Below are 21233 nucleotides of genomic sequence, written 5' to 3' on the forward strand. Positions count from 1 at the left end.
AAAATAAAATCATCTGTCTTTTTTTTTTTTTTGGTTTTTTTTTTTTTATTAAATGACCTGGACATCTCCAGAGACAATAGTTTTAACCCTGGACTCGTTCAGTGCCACCTGGCTTCCCACAGCTCCTCTCTCCTTCCCACTCTGAGGTTTCTCTGTCTTCAGAATTCTGCTCTTGCTCAAGATGGAGCTGGGCAGCTTTTTTCCCCTCGTTTAAGTATTTTGTCACCAAGTCTATGGAACTGTAGGTGGTCACGCTTTGGGAGCAGTTAAGTCCACCTGGCTGGAGTGGTCTGAGGATGCAGAGACTTGCCCCCCTGAACTCTGCTGAGAGGAACCACCTGTCTCCGTGCAGGTACCCCGGGGAGAAGGGCCTGTTAGGTGGTTATCAATATATGTAGTTTTTTTCTATAGCAGAGTGAAAATAGAACGGAGATGCCAGGGAGATTGGGTCGTCATCATAACCAATCGTCTCTAACTTACATGTAAGATTTTCGGTTAATTATAGAACCCTTGCTGCCTAAACCTTAAAGATACATCACTGATATTTTTGCTCGATGTTGACTGCAGCGAATAGCTAAGATGTGGCATATTGATTTCTTGTTGTGAAGTGAGCTGTTCAAGCTCCATTTAAGATTTTCATCTTGCATGTAGCCCTGAGCACATCATAGCACCATAAATTAGTTAAATTGCACATTTATCACAAATGTTATTTTAAGATGCTGCGTAAATGTGATGGCTGGAAGATACACAGGACTGCAGTAAGCCTGGGCTTGGGCGGGGTGAGGTCAGGGTCACCTACATACCTGTGATTAAAACCTCCCTCACTTGCAACGTCCCCCCTCTTCCCCCCGGGCCCATTTAAAGGCCTGACTTTCTCCACTCGTGCTGTCTAGTGACATCCCCCGCAGAACTTGTGCACAACTACAGCAGATTTGGGGTGCAGTCTCAGAGCTCCCTGTTTCATCTCTGGGTTATGGCTGGAAGGCTTTTCTGGGAAGCGGCCTGCTCTTTAGCCAGGTGACTTCAGTGAAAAATGGGCCTGAATTTCCAAGTAGGGGAAGACCCCAACCAACCACAAAGCTCCATGCGCTGTGGCGAGGGGAGTGTCGTTGTTTCAAGGAAGGTTTGCCGTATGCCTACAGCCCTAAGTGCCCCCGTTACTGAGTTTCCCTGGAGGTAAAGTTAATTCCTGAACTCCAAAGGAACCACAAAGATTCTGCTACCTACCTTGGCTATACATCCTCACTTTTACCCCCACGTTGAAAGGCCCAGCAGGTGTCCTGGCAGGTGAGGTGCAGAAAAGACAGGCAGAGTATCAGGTCCTTATCCCAAACAGTAAAAAGGGAGGTGGGGGGTTTCCACCATCACTTGTACAAATCCCATCTCCCTTCAAGCCACATGGGCCCTGGTGGTGATGGAAGTGTTGTCAGTTTAATCTGTTAGATGCAGGACTTTGGATTCTAATAAACCAATGCTATATTTAACCTGTGAAAAATTCAAGAGTGGAAATCTGGGCTCCAGGATGTGAAGATGCGGAAGGCACAGGAGGGAGGGGGTCTCGGTCCCCTGAGCCAGGTTCTGGGATGGGGAGCTGGTCCCCCAGGGAAGTGTCTGAATCCTTTGGCTTCTCCCAGATAAAGGCCAGCAGGGCAAAAGTCAGCTCAGACAGGGACTGGGGCCAGCCTTGGAGGAGATGAGAGAAGGGCCAGGCCCCGGCCCCAGAGGGGAAGGAAGGTGCTGTCCTCACGGCCTACCCACAAAGCCCACTGGGGTGCCCACATCACAAGACGAGAACAGGTTCACTCCATCACTATTTGCCAAAAGACCCATTGGAAGCTCCAGTGAGGTTTTCTCTAAAAAACCCAGGAAGACGGAATGCGGAGAGAAACCGAGTAGACAGAAAAATTGGACTCATCTTGACAAAAGGGTGGGAATGAACGGAAAAATCGTAGGTGTGTTGCTGAACATCTCTGAAAGGGCTTAATTTAAATTTTTAATAAAAGAGTTTTTTCTTTCTTTCTTTTTTTTCAAAGTCGAGGTGTTTTATGTATTACATGGATGTAACACATCTCTCATTTGTATAATTCTAGGTTAGGAGCTACAATCCCGCGTAACTGCGGGAGTAGTTTGAATATAGTAATAAAGGTATTTTACAATTTTACATGATGTGCCTGGCGTTTTGTTGGCATGATTTGCCGAGCCTAATAAACCCTTGTGATTATCATATAAATGCTCCCCTCCTCCCAGGGATGGGCTCAGGCTCCTCCCACAGTTCCCCCCCACCCCAGGCCTCCTGTCCCTGCTTTAGCTATGGAGAGGGAGCCAGCGGTCCCCAACCTCCTCCTGCCCAGCTCTGCTCTGTTTTCTGATATTCTGAGTCAACAGGAAGGAACTACCCTTCCTCCCCATCAGTCTCCTAGATGGTTTGAGCCTCGACTGCTTGGTACCCGCAAGGGGGAATCAAACCCTGGGCCCCCTACCCCGAGAGGGTCACCAGGTGTGACCAGACGCTCTGCTACTCAATACTCTCCCACGTCACTTTTCCACGGAACTGACCTCATGCGAACGCATTCCCTCCTTTCACATTTTTATTCTTGGTGAAAATCCTATCCACGCCGCCTCCGAGTCAAGTGCTCCCCGCTCTCCAAACGCCAAAGTTCACTAAAACTCCCCTGATTTACGTGTGGCTTCCGACTGCCAGCACCTGGCAGACACAGCAACCAACTCAGTCATAAACAGATCGCATACAATTTAATTTTAATGTGCTCGTTACCCGTAGCACATTCAGACATAATTGTGAACGCAACACAAAATTATAGCAAAAAGACAATTTTAATGCTGCCGTAGAAAAAAAGGGGTTATATGAAGAGTCACATAACGGTGCTTCATTGTCAACAACAAAACAGGGCACAGAGTGTGTTTCGGCGTCTGTGCTGTTTACATGCCAATATTTTACACATCGGTTTTCGTACGGTGTCAGCTGTCACTCACTCCTGCAAATTAACTGCCAAAAATGGAGAAGGGGAGAATCAGTCGGAGAGCCGGTAACCACGGGTTACCTTTCATAAGCCAAAAGATAAAGCTGCAGTGTGGGATCTTGGGAGAATAATTAGGGAGAACAAAACAGAAAGTTACCGGCTGAAAGGAAGAGGCACCTACGTATGGGGGCGACCGGGAGGGGCTTTAAATAAGAGAGAGCGGTGGTGTCACAGAACGTCTCGTGACTTTTAAGCAAAGTATTACAGTACAAACATTTTAAAGGCTTTATCAATGCTTAGGAAATACAGTACAAGTTCTTTTTTATTTTATTTTTTTGTTCTTTTCTTTTTTTTCCTTTTCAAATAGACTTAACCCTTTGAGCACTGAGTTTATTTATTTCGAGCGTTCTTTGATTTCTAATAAATACCTTTAAAAATCATGTGCAAAATAGTTATGATGCCTGCCAGGGATGTGTGGTTGTTTTTTTTTTTTTTTCCTGGCCTCGTTTATTCAGACTGCTCAAAACAAATGATAATATGATGCTAATAAATATGTATAATTTAAACATGAACCTCTATCAATATAGATGTACTGTATAGCAAAACAAACAACCATACTTTGCTTTCAGATAATGTTTCTGTATACTTTATAAATGCTATCTGTGGTATCTTCTGTATAATTTACAATGTTTGCATGTAAAAAACAAAACCCATAGACCTTAAAAAAAAAAAAAAAAGGTAAAGGAAATATACACTATATGTAGGCACGGCTTATGCCAGAGCATAGCAGGAACATAAAACACTGTCGCTATAAATGCAAAAAAAAGGTCATTTAACCACAATCACATTTTTCATAAGAGAGTCTGAAGTCTATACAATATATACATCTATGTTTCAATGTGAAAATAATATTCTTTTAAATTTCAAGGCGTGTCATAACCCCTGCAGACCTGCATAAATGGAGGTTCTTATTATTAATTATAACTAAGCTGGTAAGGAGTTTAAAAAACAGAGCTTCATACATTATTATTATTATATTTTATTTTTTAACCAAATTAATGCAAAAGTGCTTCAAAGTACTCAGAGGGCTAAAGATGAAAGGGTGAGAAATGCTGGCACACTGGCGTCCCGTGGAGGAAGTGCGCCTGATTTCGTTATAAATGCTTAATTAAACTGTCTGTCAATGCATGCAGCTTGAAGCATCATCGGACGATGCCCACAACTAAATCCCATTTACACAAAGTTCCAAACACTTACCACTGCATTTTTAACCTTCATATTTTACCAGTAACAACAGCTGAGTATGCACCTCTATTAAACACTGTACAGTTATTACAAAACAGTCCAGCCCAGAATGATTTCTCTGCAGTTAAAACAAGAAACATGTGCCAAGATCAAGTCAGGGTGCTTTCAGGTGCCCTCCACGGTTTCCCTCAAAGCAAACTGCGGTCACTGCCGTGGGAAGCGAACGCTACTGCTTTTCCAACTCAGAGACATACAGGAGGTGATCTTCCGGAGACTTGCCGTGGGTTTTGCTAAGGTGAAGCTTCACCGCATGCTTGCTGGCAAAGGTCCGGTTGCAAAGTTTGCACTGGTAAGAGGTCCCCAGGTCCTCCTCGGGGGAGGATGTCACCAGTTTTTCCGACGGTGACTTGGTTTGTGCTATTTGATTGTTAATCTGTTCGGTGGACAGTTTGGATAAGTCCCGTAGCCGGAAACCCAGGTGTGACTCTAGGTGGCTGATGTATGTGGAGGGAGTCCTGATTTGCGACGCACAGTCGTTACAAAAGAACACGGGGTGGCCGGTGTCCAGGTTTTTGAGGAACTTTGTTCCCCCTGTCCTTCTCAGCTGGTACTTGACGTTGGCCAGCCAGTGGCTGATGGTGGTCATGGAGAGCCCGGTGAACCTGGAGATGTGCATTCGCTCCTGGGGACTCAGGTCCGACATAACGTACTTGCCCTCCGAGGTCTGCCGGAGGCTGGCGGCAAACTGGGCCTGCAGGATGAGCAGGTGCTGCGGGTTCCAGTTTGATTGGCGGCCCTTCCTCTTCTGCGCGGGCGTCGACTCCTCGGCTTCCTCCAGCGTGGCCCCGTCAATGTCAGACTTCTCGGAGATGCTGGAAGGGGTGGAGGACTTTGACGTGTGGCTCTCTGTCAAGTTCTTCAGCATATCGGATATATCTGACAAGGCATTCTCGCGCAGCGGCGAGTTTGACATGAACGATACGACGGCAGACGTCTTGGCCGTTGTCACGGTGGATGAGGAGGTTGCCGGGGCTGTGGACGTGGGTGACAAGAGCACTGAACCCAGAGAGCAGCCTTTGTCACTCTTCCCTTTCGTCAAGTCTATGGGCTGGTCGTTGTTGACGTGGTAGAAATAGCGGTCCAGGTGGTCCACCTTCTTGGACTGTAGGGGCGGCGGGGTGGCCACGGCCGCCTTCTCGGCCAGGCTGTTGCTCATCTTGAAAAGCATGCTCATGGGGTCGAGGGCGGGCAGGGAGGGCTTGGCGGCCTTGCCCAGGTGGATGTTCATGACCGACTGCAGGGCGCTCAGAGGGTTAACAAAAGGCTGTTCAGGGGGGTGGTCGGTGATGATGGCCGTGCTGCCGCTCAGGCCGCCGGCCAGGGGCTTCACCAGCTCCTTTCCGTTCTCCAGCGGCTCTGCCAGGGGACTGCCCTCCTTGCACCCGTCCCGCGGCGGGCTGGGGCTGCCCTCCTGGCTTTTGAAGCCCCCATCGCTGGAGGCTTCCATCTTGATGGGCTCACTGACCTCGCTGCTGCAGGGGGAGGGAGTGGCCCGCTTGGGAGGAGAAAGCTTGCCGTCCGGCTCCTTCATTTTCTCCTCCACTTTGGCGACTTTCTCGGTGACTTTTTTCACCAGTTCCTCCATGGCATGGAAGTTGGTCTTGGGCATGGGTGAGGTCTGGCTGCTGGGAGGTGAGACCAGGGTCTGGTTTTTCGTGGGAGACACGATCTCGCTGTTCCCAAACATGGGTTTCAGGGGCGTGTTCTTCCCTGATGAGCCCAGAGACAGCTTCATCATGTTGGGGAGCTGGTAGGCGGCGTGGATGCTGGGGTAGCCGCCCCAGCTTGGGGTGCCGTTCTGGGCCTTGTTGATTGCGGACGTCACTGTGTTTTCCAGGGATTTGAGGATGTCCAGTCCACCCTTGGGGCTCTCTTCCAAGTCATTTTCAGTCAAGTAATGGTACTTAGAAGAGATATCGTATTTTTCCTCCTCCTCACCAGGCTTTTCCTTTTCCTTGGGTTTCTCCTCAGTGACTGCTTTCTCCTTGTCGACCTCCTTCTTGACCTCTACGTTCAGTTTTGGGGAGATGCTGGCAGGTGTACTGGAGGGGGACGTGAAAGTGGTAGCCGCCAGGGGCACGGACTGGACCTTCTCATCCAGCAGGGTGGTGATGGTGGGCGTGACGGGCGTCTCCATGATGGGCTTCCCCTTCTTCATGGCGGAGTTGGTGACCTTGATGAAGTGGCCGGTGACCATCATGTGGGCCGTGAGCTCCTGCAGGGTATCGTGGGAGCTGCCGCACTCCATGCACTTCAGGATCTGGGATTTGCGGGCCTCAAAGTGCCACGCGTAGCTGGCCCCGTTCTGGTGGCCATACCGGTTATTTGGCGTGATGTAGGGGTTGGAGTTCTTCTGAAGTGCATCGTTGGGGTCCGACATGGGGACTTTGGGGGTCCCGCCCGTGGAATCCGGGGAGCTGGGGAGCTCCAGCTCCAGCGACGCTTTCTTCCGAGCGGCAGGGATGATTTTGGCTGCGACGGGAGTGACGGGCTCCTTCAGAGGCACTTTCTGGTAGTGTTTCGTTTTGATCATGTGGACGCTCAGGTCCTGGAGGGACTCGAAGGAGTGGCCACAGTACATGCACTTGAGCACCTTCTGGGCGTCCTCCTTCCCTTCCATCTCCAGCAAGGAGCGCTTGCGGGGCTTGGACCAGCGCTTGGGGTTGTTGTTGTCGGTCTCGTGGTTGTCGTCGCGGTAGTGCCCCGTCTCGTTCATGTGCACCGTCAGCTCCACCAGGGTGTCGTAGGCCGCGCTGCAGTCCTTGCAGCGGAACTTGCTGGCCCCGGTGAAGATGGAGCCGTAGAGCTTGCTGCTCTGCCGGTACAGCTGCACGGTGCTGAAGAGGCTGGGCTCGGGCAGCACGCGGCTCTGCGACACCTGCTGCAGGGTCTTGGCCATGGCGCTCTGGTGCCAGTCGAAGCTCCCGCTCCCGCAGCTGCTGCTGCTGCTGCTGCTGCTGCTGCTGCTCCCGTTGTTCTTCTCCGAGGACGGCTGGTGCAGGTTGAGGTTGAGGTTGGACCAGTAGGAGTTAGAAAGGAAGTTGTTGTACACGGCCTTCATCTGCTCCAGGCTGTCCGACACCGTGGTGTCTTCCAGAGGGACCGTCACTTCCTTGGTCTCCTCCTCGTTCTTAATGGAGCCGCTTTCAAAGTCAGCCATGCGGTCGCTGGTCTCGCTGATGTGCGACTCGCTGTCCATCTCGTGGCTGGAGAACTCGGCGGCCGGGGAGTTCTGGTAGCTGGGGCAGGTCTTACCCAGCTCCTTCTCTGGGCACAGGTACTTGGCCGAGGGCTCCCCATCGGCTGGGGGTTCTTCTGGGTCTATGTCGTCATCCGCCAGGGCCGCGGCCTTTAACTCATCCGAAACATAGGCTGCCGTGGTGGTAACAGGTGGGCGAGCGAACGAGACAGGCGGGATGGAAAGAAGAGAGAGAAAGGAAGAGAGAGAGAAAGAAAAAAGTCATTAGTAAATGTTGATCTTACCTAGGGTGTGTTCTCAGCTCTCAGGAAAGCGCAGCAAACTCGATGGGCACATTTATTTGTAAAATCAAATAGCTAAAATGTGGTGTTTCTTTGGAGCAAAAAAAAAAAAAAATCTGCTCTTCAAACACAATTTGCCACCTTATTCTTCTCAAGGGGCAACAGCTTGAAATTAAAACTAAATTTGAAATTAATGAAGCACATTCTGGAGGTGGCATTCATTTCTAAAGTAATAAATTACTTGTATCAACCTCAGAGACAGCAGTTCCTGTCTGTCAATTAATATGTCTTATGCTTCTCCTACCCCTAATGCATTTCTTAACAGACAGATTCACAATTTAAATTAAGCAAGCGTTTTTTACTCATTACATTTTTTGAGGCTCAATCTTTAATAAATACAAAGTACAAAAACATCAATAAAATTTTTGCAAAGTAAAAAGAAAGTACATCAATTGTAAGAAATTACAAAAAATAAAAAAAGAAAACAAAAACGAGGTTTTGTGGCTTTTTCCTTTCTTCCTTCTGGAAAAGCAGGTCTCATAAAAACTTAAGAGAGTCAGTTCCCTACCAGGGACAGGCAGGTGCGGTTTGTTCCAGTTGGGAGGGAAGACCACGAGCCGCTACCCCCAGCCCTGGCCTGGTTTCCCACACGCACACTCAGCCGCTCTGAGCCACTCCCATCCATGCAGAATTATGTCAGAACAAGTTCAGGAAAATTGGTATGCGCTGCTCATGCCTGCTGTATAAATATATACAAGACCTCCAGCGGACCTTACAAATGTCAAAGTGTTTGCTCTTTAGACTACTTTGTCAATATTTACTCGGCATAAGCTTCGTGGGCATCCAACAGGGATCCTGTCTTTCTGGAAGCAGTGTAACCGGGGATGGAAATCCGGCATGCATTCCCGAGCAGGTGGAGGGGAGGGCCCAACCAGCTGTGGGTTCTAGAACAGGCACAGCCAGAGACGCAGAGCCAGGAGGACACACGTGCTGGGGAACCGAGCGGTTTTCTTCTTCCTTCTCTTGAACTCAGCGACCCTGGCTACTCCTCACTGAAGCCCACCTACCACCGTTTACAGCACCGGGGTGGCCTTGTGAACAGTCAGGCTTGGCCAGCCCTGTGGGAAGGAGCAGCGTCAAGGCAGAGGAGAAGGGGTGGGGGACAAATGACGTTTTCCTTTTTGCTCCCGAAGACTTTCTTGCTTCAGGAGGCCGGAGGGCAATAAGTGTGTTAGGTGGCCGGACAGAGCAGGGCTAACAGCAAGGCTGACTTGAACAACAGACTCTTAGACAAGGACAGGAAGCTTCGTTTATAGAATTTACTCCAGTGACTTTAGAGATGCACCCCAGATCAATTTCACATGTGGAAAAAATATAAAAACAGTGCAATGATTCCCTTAAAGCCAAACAGATTCCCGTCCCCTCTAACTCCTTCTGGGTGGATTTTAATTTTTTGGTTGTCGTTGTTCCTAAGCTCCACGCTTTGAGTGCCAGGGATTTTTCAGCTGATACACAACAGCGCTGTCCCCACACCGATGCAATGTGACCCTGGATGGGCACCGTGTCCCAGGTCCCCACATCAGCTGGCGGTTAGGAACGCTTCTGCCCCACGTGCAAACTCTGCAGAGCTGTATGTGAGCTGCGCAATGTCCTTTACAAACAACCAGAAGAAAGGGGCCTGCACCAGTCAGCGGAGGTGTGAAGTGCTGTGCTGAACCTTAAGTTTGAGGTCATCCAACTTAGAGATGACAAATTAAAATGACAACAGCTCTTTGCCTAGGGCCAGGGCCAAGTGAATAGGGAAACAGTGCTGGCCCAGGAAGGTTCCTTTCCTGGCCACAGTGAAGAATGTGGGCTGGCCATGGCGGGTCATAGAGGGCCACGGCTATAATTCTAACACTCTGGGAGGCTGAGGCAGGTGGATCATCTGAGCTCAGGAGTTCAAGATCAGCCTCAGCAAGAGTGAGACCCCATCTCTACTCAAGACAGAAAAACTTGCTGGGTGTTGTGGTGAGTGTCTATAGTCCCAGCTACTCAGGAGGGATTGTTCGAGCACAGAAGTTTAAGGCTGCTATGAGCTAGAACACCATGGAACACTACTTGGGTGAGACTCTGTCTCAAAATTAAAAAAAAAAAAATGAGTGCATGTGTTAGAAAAAAAAACTAAAAGAGGACACCTCATTCTCTCCCCCACAGCCTTCCTCAACATGTAGAGCAGACTAGAAATCTAGAGACACAACCCTAATAGGGTGACAGGCGCAGGGGAGAGCAGCCCAGGGTCCCAGTTTGCTGGGACGTGGCCTGGTTTCTGCACTGAAGTCCTGTAGGCCAGGACCCGATTTAGTCCTGTGCAAAGTGGAGGATGCTTGGTCCCCCGGCTGCAGCGCAGAGGGTGACCATGGTCAGGGTCATCTATCTGGGTGGGCCTGAGACATACCTGGCAATCCTTGCAGAATAAGGGTGGAACAGCCAGGCTGAGGTTTAGCTGGGTGCAGCCCCCTGCGTGCGAACATTTCTTTGGCAGGTGCTTTACTGTGAAAAGCCAATATGGAAAAAGAAGGAACCACAAGTCCTGTGTCCCTGTGGCAGAGACCCGAGGGAAAGCCTGGCCCTGTGCAGGTGAGCCTGGGCATCAACGGCCCTCATCTCCTGGGAGCCCCGGTCAGCAGACGGCCCCTACAACCTGGGCACTCTCCTCCTGTTACAGTTCCATGAAATTAAGCCTGAGAGAGAAATGGCCCCATTAGTGGCCACTATGGGAGGACACTAGGATTCCAGAAGAGTCAGAAGCCAACAGCAGGCATGAAGGAGTCCACTGTGGCATGAAGCCCGCGAGCTGAGACAGCAACCTGACGGCTCTGCCAGCCCACCTTCTGCCCAGGAGCAGAGTGCCTGCCCGAGGCCAGGGCCCCGTCCCCACTTCACATGCCCCCCACAGTGGGCGCGTGCTCCCAGCCCTGGCATGACGGGCTTCCATCCCACAGTGCTTTGTAAACTGCACAGCGGTATCAGACATCATCAGTCTGATGACCACAGAGAAAATTAGCATCAACAGAAAAAAATCCACCTCTGAGAAAAATCACAGACTCCAGTGCCGAGAAGATGTGAGGGTCCTAGGGAGACCTGGCCAACTCTGACGCTCCCCAACCCTGGCCTGGCCGTGGCTTCCCAGGTCTTGACAGGTGCACTCCCCATGGCCGTGAAGGGGAGCCCATGCTCTGTTTTTATAAAATATCCACTTTCTCTCTGGATCCAAGGGTGACAAGACTGCTGAGCCTAAGACTTCTACCTGTTGGTTCTTCTCTCCACAACAGAGAGGGTGTCAATCCTTCTGTCATTCTGTACAATGAGGACGCTCCTCGGAGAATGTCATACACACTCTCGAGGAGTGAACCTCAGAGTTTCTCCAGAAAGTGGGCCCAGAGGGATGGCAGGGGCATTAGGAGATGGAAAGTGCTCACTTGTTCCACACACAGCGAACTCCCACAGGAGACAGGTGCATGCATGTGTGTGTGTGTGTCTCTCTCTCAGCGCCATGTGGTTTCCTGTCTCTGACCCTCAGTTTCTCTGTCTGAACAATACACGGCGTTGGAGGGATGACCTGTAAGGTCCCTCCTCTTCCACTTTCCTCCCATTCTATGGCCTTTCTGAGAAAACGAGGAAGGACCGAGGTGTGAACTTGTCACTCTGGTCACTCTCTGCGAGCGCTGACTCAAGTCCCTCGTCCACTCACCTTTGTACCAACCCTGACTTACAAAGTCCTTGGCTGGAGAGATGGAAGAACTTCTGGATTCTGGAATGGTTGATGCATCAGAAAAGGAGGGAAAAGAGACTGGATGTCTCCCGTCACTGAGCCCACGGGTCTGCACCCGTGGCAGGCACTGTCCACCACCTGGACCACCCATGAATCCTGTATGGCCTTGGGACACTCTGCTACCATCCTGGAGCGTTACTGGAGTCCTGTGTTGCTATTCAACTTTCTATACATTGTTGCCTGAATTCCTGCATCTCATGCCCCTCATCGTACACACTGGGCGCTGGCTGTCTCCTTTGAAAAGAGGTTAACTGGTGGTCATGTCTAGCAGCAAGGTGCCATGAATGGCCTTTGTAATAGAATCCATCACTTCTTTGTGTGGCCTCCCACAATGGCTGGTTCCAGCCACCAAATCTTCTGCCGACACCTGTTTTGACCATCTTCCCAAATCCAGCCTCAGCTCCTTTAATCTCATCTCCAAACAGAAGCCTCTGTGACTGTAAGAACTAGTCAGCCCACTCCACCATGGAACACCTTCAGTGACTTCCTGTTGGGCTCAGAAGGTCCAAATTCCTCAGAACAGCCCCGACGTCCTCTACCGTCCAGCCCCCTCAGCCTCTGGAATTCACCAAGATCTCCCCTCATCACGTCCGCTGCCGCGGCCCCTGCCAGATACCTTAGGAGGCACATGCCAGGCCACAGGGGAAGGTCCATGTAGGGGGCCCAGTTCTTGTCCCCTCAGCACTCTCTTCCTTCTCATTACAAAGCACACCACTGAAATCGCCTGTCTGTTACAAAGCTTTCCAGATGTTCTGACTGCTGTCAGCTTAGTGTGTGTTGAGGACCAGCCCCACCGCCTTGCCCCACGCTCCAGATATCTACCGTGGCCCTATGGTCTGGCCCACAGTGTCCCCTCAACACACGTCTGTGGGACGAATGGATGGCGGGATGGGGCTCGCAGATGGCTTCTTCAACCTCCCAAATAGTTGCCAAGACATCTCAGGTCTATCCAGATTCCAGCTAGTCGCGGGGCAAAGCAGATGTGCTGGGTGTGATCTGAGGGGCTTTCCCGGTCAGCTCTGCCCCAGTGTGACAAGATTTTCAGCATGGCCACTTCCCAAGAGAGGGCCTCCGGGGTGACAGCAAGACAGAGGCCACCACAGAGAGAGGGGGAGGGAACGCCCTCACTGGTGGTCTCTCTGCACTGAGGCCACCCTGAGCTGTACCTTCCAGAGAGCGTCACCAGCCCTCTCAGCTCTTTAATAAAGAATAGTAAAGCCTCTGGGGCCAGCTCCTGGAGAGGAAGCTGGTCTGTGAGGGGAGGAGGGTCTCATTCAAACCAAACCAACGGCTGCAAAAAAACGCTAAGGAACAGGCTGGGGAGAGCAGAGACCAGCGAGGGGCAAACTGGTGGACCCACATTTTCTTTGCCCCCAAGTTACTCCATTGGAAAGAGCCTCTCTCCCAGATGCATGCCCCTGCAAGTCATGCACCTGCTTCCCCACACACATCCCCACCTTCCTTTCCTGAAAATGAAGAGTCTGCATTTACAGCAGCAAGACAGAAATCAATCTCTCAAGAGCAGGTGCCAAGGACACACTTTCAACTACAGGAACTGAGAACCTAGGACGCACAGAACCATTCATGAGAAGCAAAAGCTCCCAAGCTCACAGTCTCCTTATAGTTCTGTAGCCCAACGATCTTGAAAGGCCAAGTGATGTGGCAAAACAATAGCCCTGCCTAGTGGTGCCTGTAGCTCAGTCAGTAGGGTTCTGGCCACATACACAGAGGCTGGCCGGTTCTAGCCTGGCTTGGGCCTGCTAAACAAAGACAACTGCAATAAAAAGTAGCCAGGCGCTGTGGTGGGTACCTGTGGTTCCAGCTACTTGGGAGGCTGAGGCAAGAGAATCGCTTAAGCCCAAGAGTTTGAGGCTGCTGTGAGCTGTGATGCCACGGCACTCTACCGAGGGGGACGTAGTGAGACCCTGTTTCAAACAAACTAACAAACAGAAAATGGCCCTAACAACATGTGTGTTTCTGTAGTGTTTTTCCATTTATCTCATCTGATCCACCCAATGGTTTTAGGAGGTGGATAAAATGATCTCCATCTTTCTGGTGGATAAGGAAACTGGGGTTCTGAGAAGTTACGTGGAACACTTGAGCTTAGGAGCCATTTCTGACCCCAGGCCCTATGCTGGGTCCCCTCAGAATGAGTCAGTGGAGGTGAACAGGGACCCGACCTAATTGCCAGGGCCCACGTCCTGGGTCTGAGTGTAGGAGGATCACCAGGGTGTGAGGCCGTGTGCCCTGCCCCGGGATGTGAACTAGGCTGCAAGACAGGGCCTCTGTCCAGCCCACCCGTGGAAACACACACTCGCCCTCCTTAACTGTCCCGGGCCCCCACCCACCACTGCTCACTGGTGCTGTGCCTTCCACGCCATGGCTGGAAATGGCGGACGTGTCCAAGGCGTGAGAGGCTGGCCCATGACGGCAATCAGAAGGCTGGCAGCGGCTTCCCCATTAATATTTATTATCATTAACTAAATTTAACCACTAGGTAAAAAGAAATTAGTATATTTTATATAAATATAAAACAGTAAGCTGGGGCATAATGGAATTCATTTCTGGGCAAACGAGAATTATCTTCATCACCGTGGTGAATCCTTCCCAAAAGGTGGGATGAAGTGTCCCGTGGGCGGTGCTCTCTCCAGCCTTGGGGCCGGGGTGGGTGAGGTGGGAACAGGTGGGGGAGGGCGGGGTCTGGACCGTAGTTGGAGGGGAGGCAGGGGCAGGTGTTGCTGCATCACAGCTCCCAGAAGCAACTCCAAAGTCAACTGCCCTGTGAATCTCAGCATTTTTAGTTCTTCCTGGGAAGGTGCTTTTTTAAAATTTTATTTTATTTCCAATCAATATGAGAGTACAAATGTTCAGGTTACGTTGTTTTTGTTTCTAAGGTAAAGTTTAAGTTGTAGAAGAGCCCTTCGCCCAGGGCGTGTGCTGGACACCCTTACACTGTGCACATCAGTGAGACCCCACCAGTCGCCCTCCCCCTCCCCCTCCCCGTCCCCTCCCCCTCACTCTTCTCTGTCTGTGTTTTATATTTTGTGTGGGTGTGTAGTTGTTTATATATTGGTTGCATATTAGTACTGGGTACACTGAATATTTTTTTTTTTCTATTCTTGAGATACTTTACTAAGGAGAATGTGTTTCAACTCCATCCAGGTAAACACAAAAGATGTCAAGATTCCATGTTTTCTTATAGCTCCATGGTGTACACACATGCCACAGTTTGCTAATCCATCATCCAGATCAAAACCACTCAGACATCACCTCACTCCAGCGAGATTAGCCCGTATCACAGAGTCTACAACCTGAAGATGCTGAGAAGTGGCTTTGCTGGCTAAAACTTGCCACAGATTCCTTCTCTTCATGACTTTTTAGTAAAGGTGGCCCAGAGGAGCAGCCCCCTCAGTAAAGTGTGACTCTGGCCGAACACCCCTGAGGATGCCAGGGCTGATGGAGGGAGAGAGAGGGAGGAGGAAGGGCCATCTTCTGTACAGGGTTTGAGAAGGGTGTGGGAAGGGTGGAAGGGAGGGAGAGAGAGAAAGGGAGGGGGAGAGAGGTGGAGAAGAGTAAGGGGAGGGAGAGACCACCTAGGGTGGGAGATAGATGGGAAAGAAATGGGTGATGGTGGCTTCAGAAAAGGTAAGGGCAAAAGAGATGGTCTTTGTGGAAGGACCAGAAGCTGGCGGGGCCTGGAACCTGGGGGTTCTGAGGCAGTGGGGGCGCTGACAGTGGTGTCCCAGGGTCGAGGCCTGGGGGAGCCACTGGGGTCAGCTCCAAAGCTGGGGACTCCAGGCCTGTTCTCTACCTCCCCTGAGTACTTAGATTGTCAGATGACATAGGGTGTTTTTCTTCCTTTTTTTTTTTTTTTAAGAATAATTTAACAAGCTGAGGGGATGACCAAGAAGGAAATGGAGGCCCAACCAACCCTGGAAAAGGCAGATGGCAGAGGGGAGATGACAGAGGCCCACCTCCGCCTCAGATGACACAGGACTGTCTGGGTCAGGACATGCGGGTGGCGGGGAAGCCCCAGGAGGCACAAGCCCTGGAGCTCAGGCCCTGGAGCTCAGGCCGGCTCCACAAACCTCCAGGAACCCCTCTCAGCGGCCCCCATGCACGATCACAGTGGGAGACGGGGAACTGCCCTGAAGACGTGGGGAACGTGTCCCAAATGGCAGTGCGTGTGAAGGAGGCGGTCGGGCGTGGCCTGTGGCTCTCCCAAACTCATGTACACTGATCCCCCCAGACCCTGCCCCTGCCCTCCCTCATACCCAGGGCCACTCTGCCCACGTCTCAAGTCAAATTCACATACATGCCAAAACCTGGGGCGTCCAGGACCCCTCACTGCCGTGCAATGTGCTCAGACGAGAAAAATGCCAGGATCCTCAAAAGGCGCCTTGACCACATCTGACCCCCCCCCCAACACACACACACATACCCCTCACTCCTGGACCCAGGACAGGGCAGACCCCAAGCAAAGAGCAGGAGGAGACAGAGGGGACAGCTCAGGAGCCAGCAGCCCAACAGGAGAGCTGTCCAGGACTCTGGAGAGGACCTGCTGTTTCTGCTGACTTCTCTGCGGAGCTGTGAGATGTCAGACAGTGAGGCCCAGGGTCTCAGCGCCGGCATGAGGCCACCGTGATGATGGACTTTACCTGTGTGAGCCTCATCATCTTCATTCATGAGAGGGAAGGCAAGTGGGAGGGCACAACATTGGCCACACCCTCCTTTGAGAGACTTCCAAATTCATGAGCATAAGAGACCTTTCCAAGCAAAAGGGACTGTGACATCAGACATGGTGTCTACCACAAGGCTTATGCTCCATAGGTGTGCAAGGGTCATCTGCGATCTGGCATCCTGGAGGTAAGGTCAGGAGGGGTCTCCTGGGGCACCCCGTCATCTAAAGGACCCGAATTGTAGGTCTCCAGGCCCTTGACATGGCCTTCCGCCTTTCAAGAATGGACGTGGTGGGGGTTACAGGGCTCTCCACGGGAGCTCAGGGGTTCCCCTCTTCCCTCTGGCAGCCTGAAGGCCATGCAGGAGGAGGACAGCCAGAGAGGAAGGGGAAGAAGGGAAGGAAATGAAGGGTAAGGAAATGAGGCAAAAGAAAGGAAGAGACGACACCAGACCGACCCTGCAGCGTCCGCGTCCTGACCCGAGCTGCAGCCTCCTGCCTGGCCCGGCCCCCACCTGAAGGACTAGCAGGAAGGAAGCTGGGAAGGGCACGGACCCTGCGGCCCCACCCCAATGCTCCAGGACCTGATCCAAGGTCTGCTGTCCCCCAGGGGTGGGGATAGAGCCAGAGACCCCCGAGAGGGTGCTGGCTGGGAGGGCACCACACACACTGGCTTACTGGGTTCCTGGAGCCCCAGCCCCCCGCCGGGCTGCCATCTCCAGGCTGAGCCCAGTCCCCGTGTACACTCAGCTTCTTTTTTTTTTTGGCAGAGCCTCAAGCTATCCCCCTGGGTAGAGTGCCGTGGCATCACAGCTCACAGCAACCTCCAACTCCTGGGCTCAAGCGAGTCTCCTGCCTCTGCCTCCCAAGTAGCTGGGACTACAGGTGCCTACCACAACACCCGGCTATTTTTTGGTTGCAGCCATCACTGTTGTTTGGCGGGCCCAGGCTAGATTCGAACCCGCCACCTTAGGTGTATGTGGCTGGCACCTTAGCTGCTTGAGCCACAGGCGCCGAGCCTATGCTCAGCTTCTGCCTTGAGTCACCCTCCTCTGTGTGGGGGAAAGAGCCCCAAGTCCCCAGAAAGCTCTGTCTAGATCACACCTTGCACCAGGGAAGTCTGTGTGGGCTGATCCACTTGACACCAGAATTTTTGCTTGACAAAGGACTTGTGTAAGCAAGCGCCTTCTACACACTGTGCCCTCTGGGCTATTCTTACACCAGACTCTCTACTGTAAAATGTGCCGTGCCTCGTGATGACGGGGCAGGGGGCTTCTTTGGAAGGGGACCCACACCTGCAGCTGCAGCCCTGCCTGCTGCCACCTGGTTTGAGGTCTGCGAGCCACCCCAGGAGTCCTGAGGGGCGTGAGGGGGAGAGAAGGAAGATGTTCAGACCTGGACGGCGGCTGCCCAAACTCTCATCCTCCGGGAGGCCCAGCGCCCTGATACTGAGGGCCTCTGCAAAGGTGAAAATTGAGACAGAGGGACACCCTCCTGGCCTCCACTGCCTGGGAGGGGAGGGCGTTCAAATACTGGTGCTGGGTGGAGCTCCGTCTTTTTTAGAAACAGAGTCTTACTCAGTCACCCTGGCCTGGGATGAATCCTATGGCGTCTTCATAGCTCACAGCAACCTCAAACTCCTGCGCTCCAATGATCTTCTTGTTTCAGCCTCCCAAGTAGCTCGGATTATAGGCACTCACCATAATGCCTGGCTATTTTTTCTATTTTTAGCTCAGACGGGGTCTCCCTCTTTCTCAGGCTGATCTCAATCCTGACCTGCCTCAGCCTCCCAATGTGCCAGGATTGCAGGTGTGACCACGGCGCCCAGCCTGAGCTGGAACTCTGTGTGCTGAGAATTAGAGGGGACCGGGCAGAAGACAGCCATGGAGCACGGGGACTGAGCTCTATGGGCGCTGGGCAGTTAGTGCCCATGTGATCAGGCCACACGTCAGGCCACTGCCTGGTGATGAAGCAGGCAGTGAAAAGGGAAACTGGTCCTAGAGAAGAGTTTATGCCTGGTACCCAGGGGTCACAATTCAGCAGGGACAATCTAGGTACTGAGAGTCACCTAGAGATGCCACTCAAGCCATCTAGGATAACAGAGGTCACAACCTCTAGGGACAAGGAGAGAACGGCATGCGTGACTGGTACCAGGGAGACTGGGACCTTGTAGGCATCTCTGGTGGGCACTGGAGCTCCCCAGAAACCGGGAGAACACCCAAAGAGCAAAGCCAGGCCACGGGGGCCAGGTGGGCATGGTCTGGCTCTGGAGGAAGGAAATATGGCTGAAGCTGCGGTGGTCAGGGCTTCCCCAAAGGCCGGCCACGTTGGAATGACAACCTCCTCTAGATTGATGGTTCTTCCCACTAGCAAGGTCAGGAATATTAATTCTGTACACGCTAATTTGATGTAATGTGAGAGAGGAATGCTTGTTCAGTTGGGCGCCACCGTGTTAAAAAGGCAGCACTGTTTCCACGCCAAGAAAACCTCGGCGTTAGCGACGATTGGTAAATGAAGTCGGCACGGACGGGGCAACGTCACTCTTCAGCAGACGCAGGGTGGCCAGAGGCTGTTCAGGGCACGACAGGCTGCTGTTCCTCTAGGAGACCAGCGACAGCCAGGCTCCCAGGCACACCTCCCAGCTGCAGGATGCCCCAGTCTGTTTGGAAGACTCAGTGTCCCCCAGAGGGGGCAGAGGAGGAGGCCAGAAGCCTCCAGAAGGCGACCCTGGGGATCTCACCACTGGACTAGGAAAGACACCACCTGAGGCTTCTTTCCCCGGTTCCTCACGTGATAAAAGAGCCTCATCATACCGTCTCGTAGCCCCTGACCAGAACAAGCCCCTCTCCCCTGAGCTTTGTGAAGGAGATGGCACAGGAAAAGGGGACGCGGAAAGGTGGGAGGCTTTCCTGGGTCAGAGAGAGACGGCGGCTTCCCCATCTCCAAAGCGAGGCTCTTCCCCTGCGCCTTGAGGGTTCGCTCTGCTACAGATTGGCCACCAACCCCGCAGCAAAGAATAATAAATCAAAGACATATCCACACAACAAATGCAATTGCCCCAGATGAATGTTCAGATGATAAAGAGTAAATAAATACTTAGTTCAGGGACGATCTGAGTCACCTATTGCCCTTGGCTTCAAACACACAGCATCAGCTGTGCAAGTCCCCCATGGCCAGCCACTGTGGGGTGTCTGTACTCTCTCTCCCATGCCCCGGAGCAGGACTCCGCTGCTAGTCCACCCTAGTCTACCAAGGCACAGCCATAATTCATGACCAGTGTGGTGGCGGGAGCACGTCTGGGTGACACCAATCAGTCTGGCCTGGTGGCTGGTGACTAACAGGAGAAACGAGACTTCTGGAGCCAGCGTGAGCCCTTACAAGGGTGGTGAAGGACGGACAGACTGCTGTGGGCGCTGAATTCCCAGTCCTCCTTCTGAGCTCAGCGTGGTCCAAGTACACTGCCCACCTGGAATAAACAATCGAGGATCTGACCGTTCTCAGTATCCTTTCCACCTCTTATTCCACAAAATCCATAAGGCGAATCCTAATCTATAATGGATCCAATAAGTTAGAAGAGCATCTTCATCCAGAGAGAGCATGCTCTCGCCTTGGTGGCACAGGAGTTGGGTGAATTATTAGGGGCAGTGGACACGCTTGACCCTCTCAAATTGCACACATGAGCGGTGGTCAATTTTGCTAATGGCTGAGAACAGCCGGGGCTGGCACATTCAGCTCTGGGGCATGGGAGCTTGGGGAGGCAGGGCAGAGTGATTCTCCTGGGGCAGCCGGTGTCTCCCGTGGGACAGCCCACCAAAGCAGTTCACGGAACCCAGAGGAGCTCCTGCTTGCCTGAGCACTGGGTGGGTGGTCTCAAAGCCTGGGGCGACCACGGTGGAGGGCCTGGCAATGAGTTGGCAACAGTCCTCAAAATGGGACTCATCAAAGTGACTCCACACACGTACAACTCAAATCTCACTGGGACTTACCGGCTTTTCCCGAACGAAAGAGCTGTATCTGGGAGAGGAATAAGATAAACACGAAAAAGGAGGCAACCTGCCGGCCCTCCATCCAACCGTCCACCTCCCCACCTCCCCACCTCCCCATCCATTCACCCACCCTACATCAGACACTAATTACATACTCGAGATGCTCCAGGGCTGGGGATGAGAAGTTACCAAATGAACAGCTCAGAGTCACAGGCTGTATTTTGATGTGGTCAAGATGGCCGTGATTATGTGGAGCACAAGGGCATTAGCTAGACTTTGAGCTTGAAGTCCAGCATAGCCCAGCCCCACCTTACCTCCCATTGCCCCCCCACGTGTACCCCCACCCACATGCATGCACATATATAAATATATAGATATACATATACACACATACACCCCCACATACACACCCCTACATGCACGCACACACATGCATGCACACACACACATATATACACACATACCCCCAACACACATACCCCACACACATACACACACACCCACACACAGGTACGCATACACACACATACCCCCCCAACACACATACACACACACCCCCATACACACATGCATGTACACACACATATATACACACATACCCCACATGCATACACACACACATATATACACACATACCCCACACGCATACACACACACCACACACAGGCATGCATACACACACACCCCCATACACACATGCATGTACACACACACATATATATACACACATACCCCACACGCATACACACACACCACACACAGGCATGCATACACACACACATATATACACACATACCCCACACGCATACACACACACCACACACAGGCATGCATACACACACACCCCCATACACACATACCCCACACGCATACACACACCCACACACAGGCATGCATACACACACACATATATACACACATACCCCACACGCATACACACACACCCACACACAGGCATGCATACACACACACCCCCATACACACATGCATGT

The 21233-nt window shown here is 52.0% G+C and overlaps 1 protein-coding gene across 1 annotated transcript in view; it reads right to left on the reverse strand.

Annotated features, from left to right (window-relative positions):
- Window positions 1-2813: 2813 nt before the first annotated feature.
- The window catches only part of TSHZ3 (teashirt zinc finger homeobox 3), a 74430-nt gene continuing 56010 nt past the window's right edge, over window positions 2814-21233 (reverse strand). The window contains exon 2 of the mRNA XM_003798424.3: window positions 2814-7655. Coding sequence (XP_003798472.1) covers window positions 4450-7655 — 3206 coding nt within the window. The 3' untranslated portion in view covers window positions 2814-4449. The remainder of the gene's footprint in view (window positions 7656-21233) is intronic.

This window comes from Otolemur garnettii, unplaced genomic scaffold (genome assembly GCF_000181295.1).
Source record: "Otolemur garnettii isolate 467f Iridium unplaced genomic scaffold, OtoGar3 scaffold00135, whole genome shotgun sequence".
In the NCBI taxonomy this organism is placed as follows: Eukaryota; Metazoa; Chordata; class Mammalia; order Primates; family Galagidae; genus Otolemur; species Otolemur garnettii.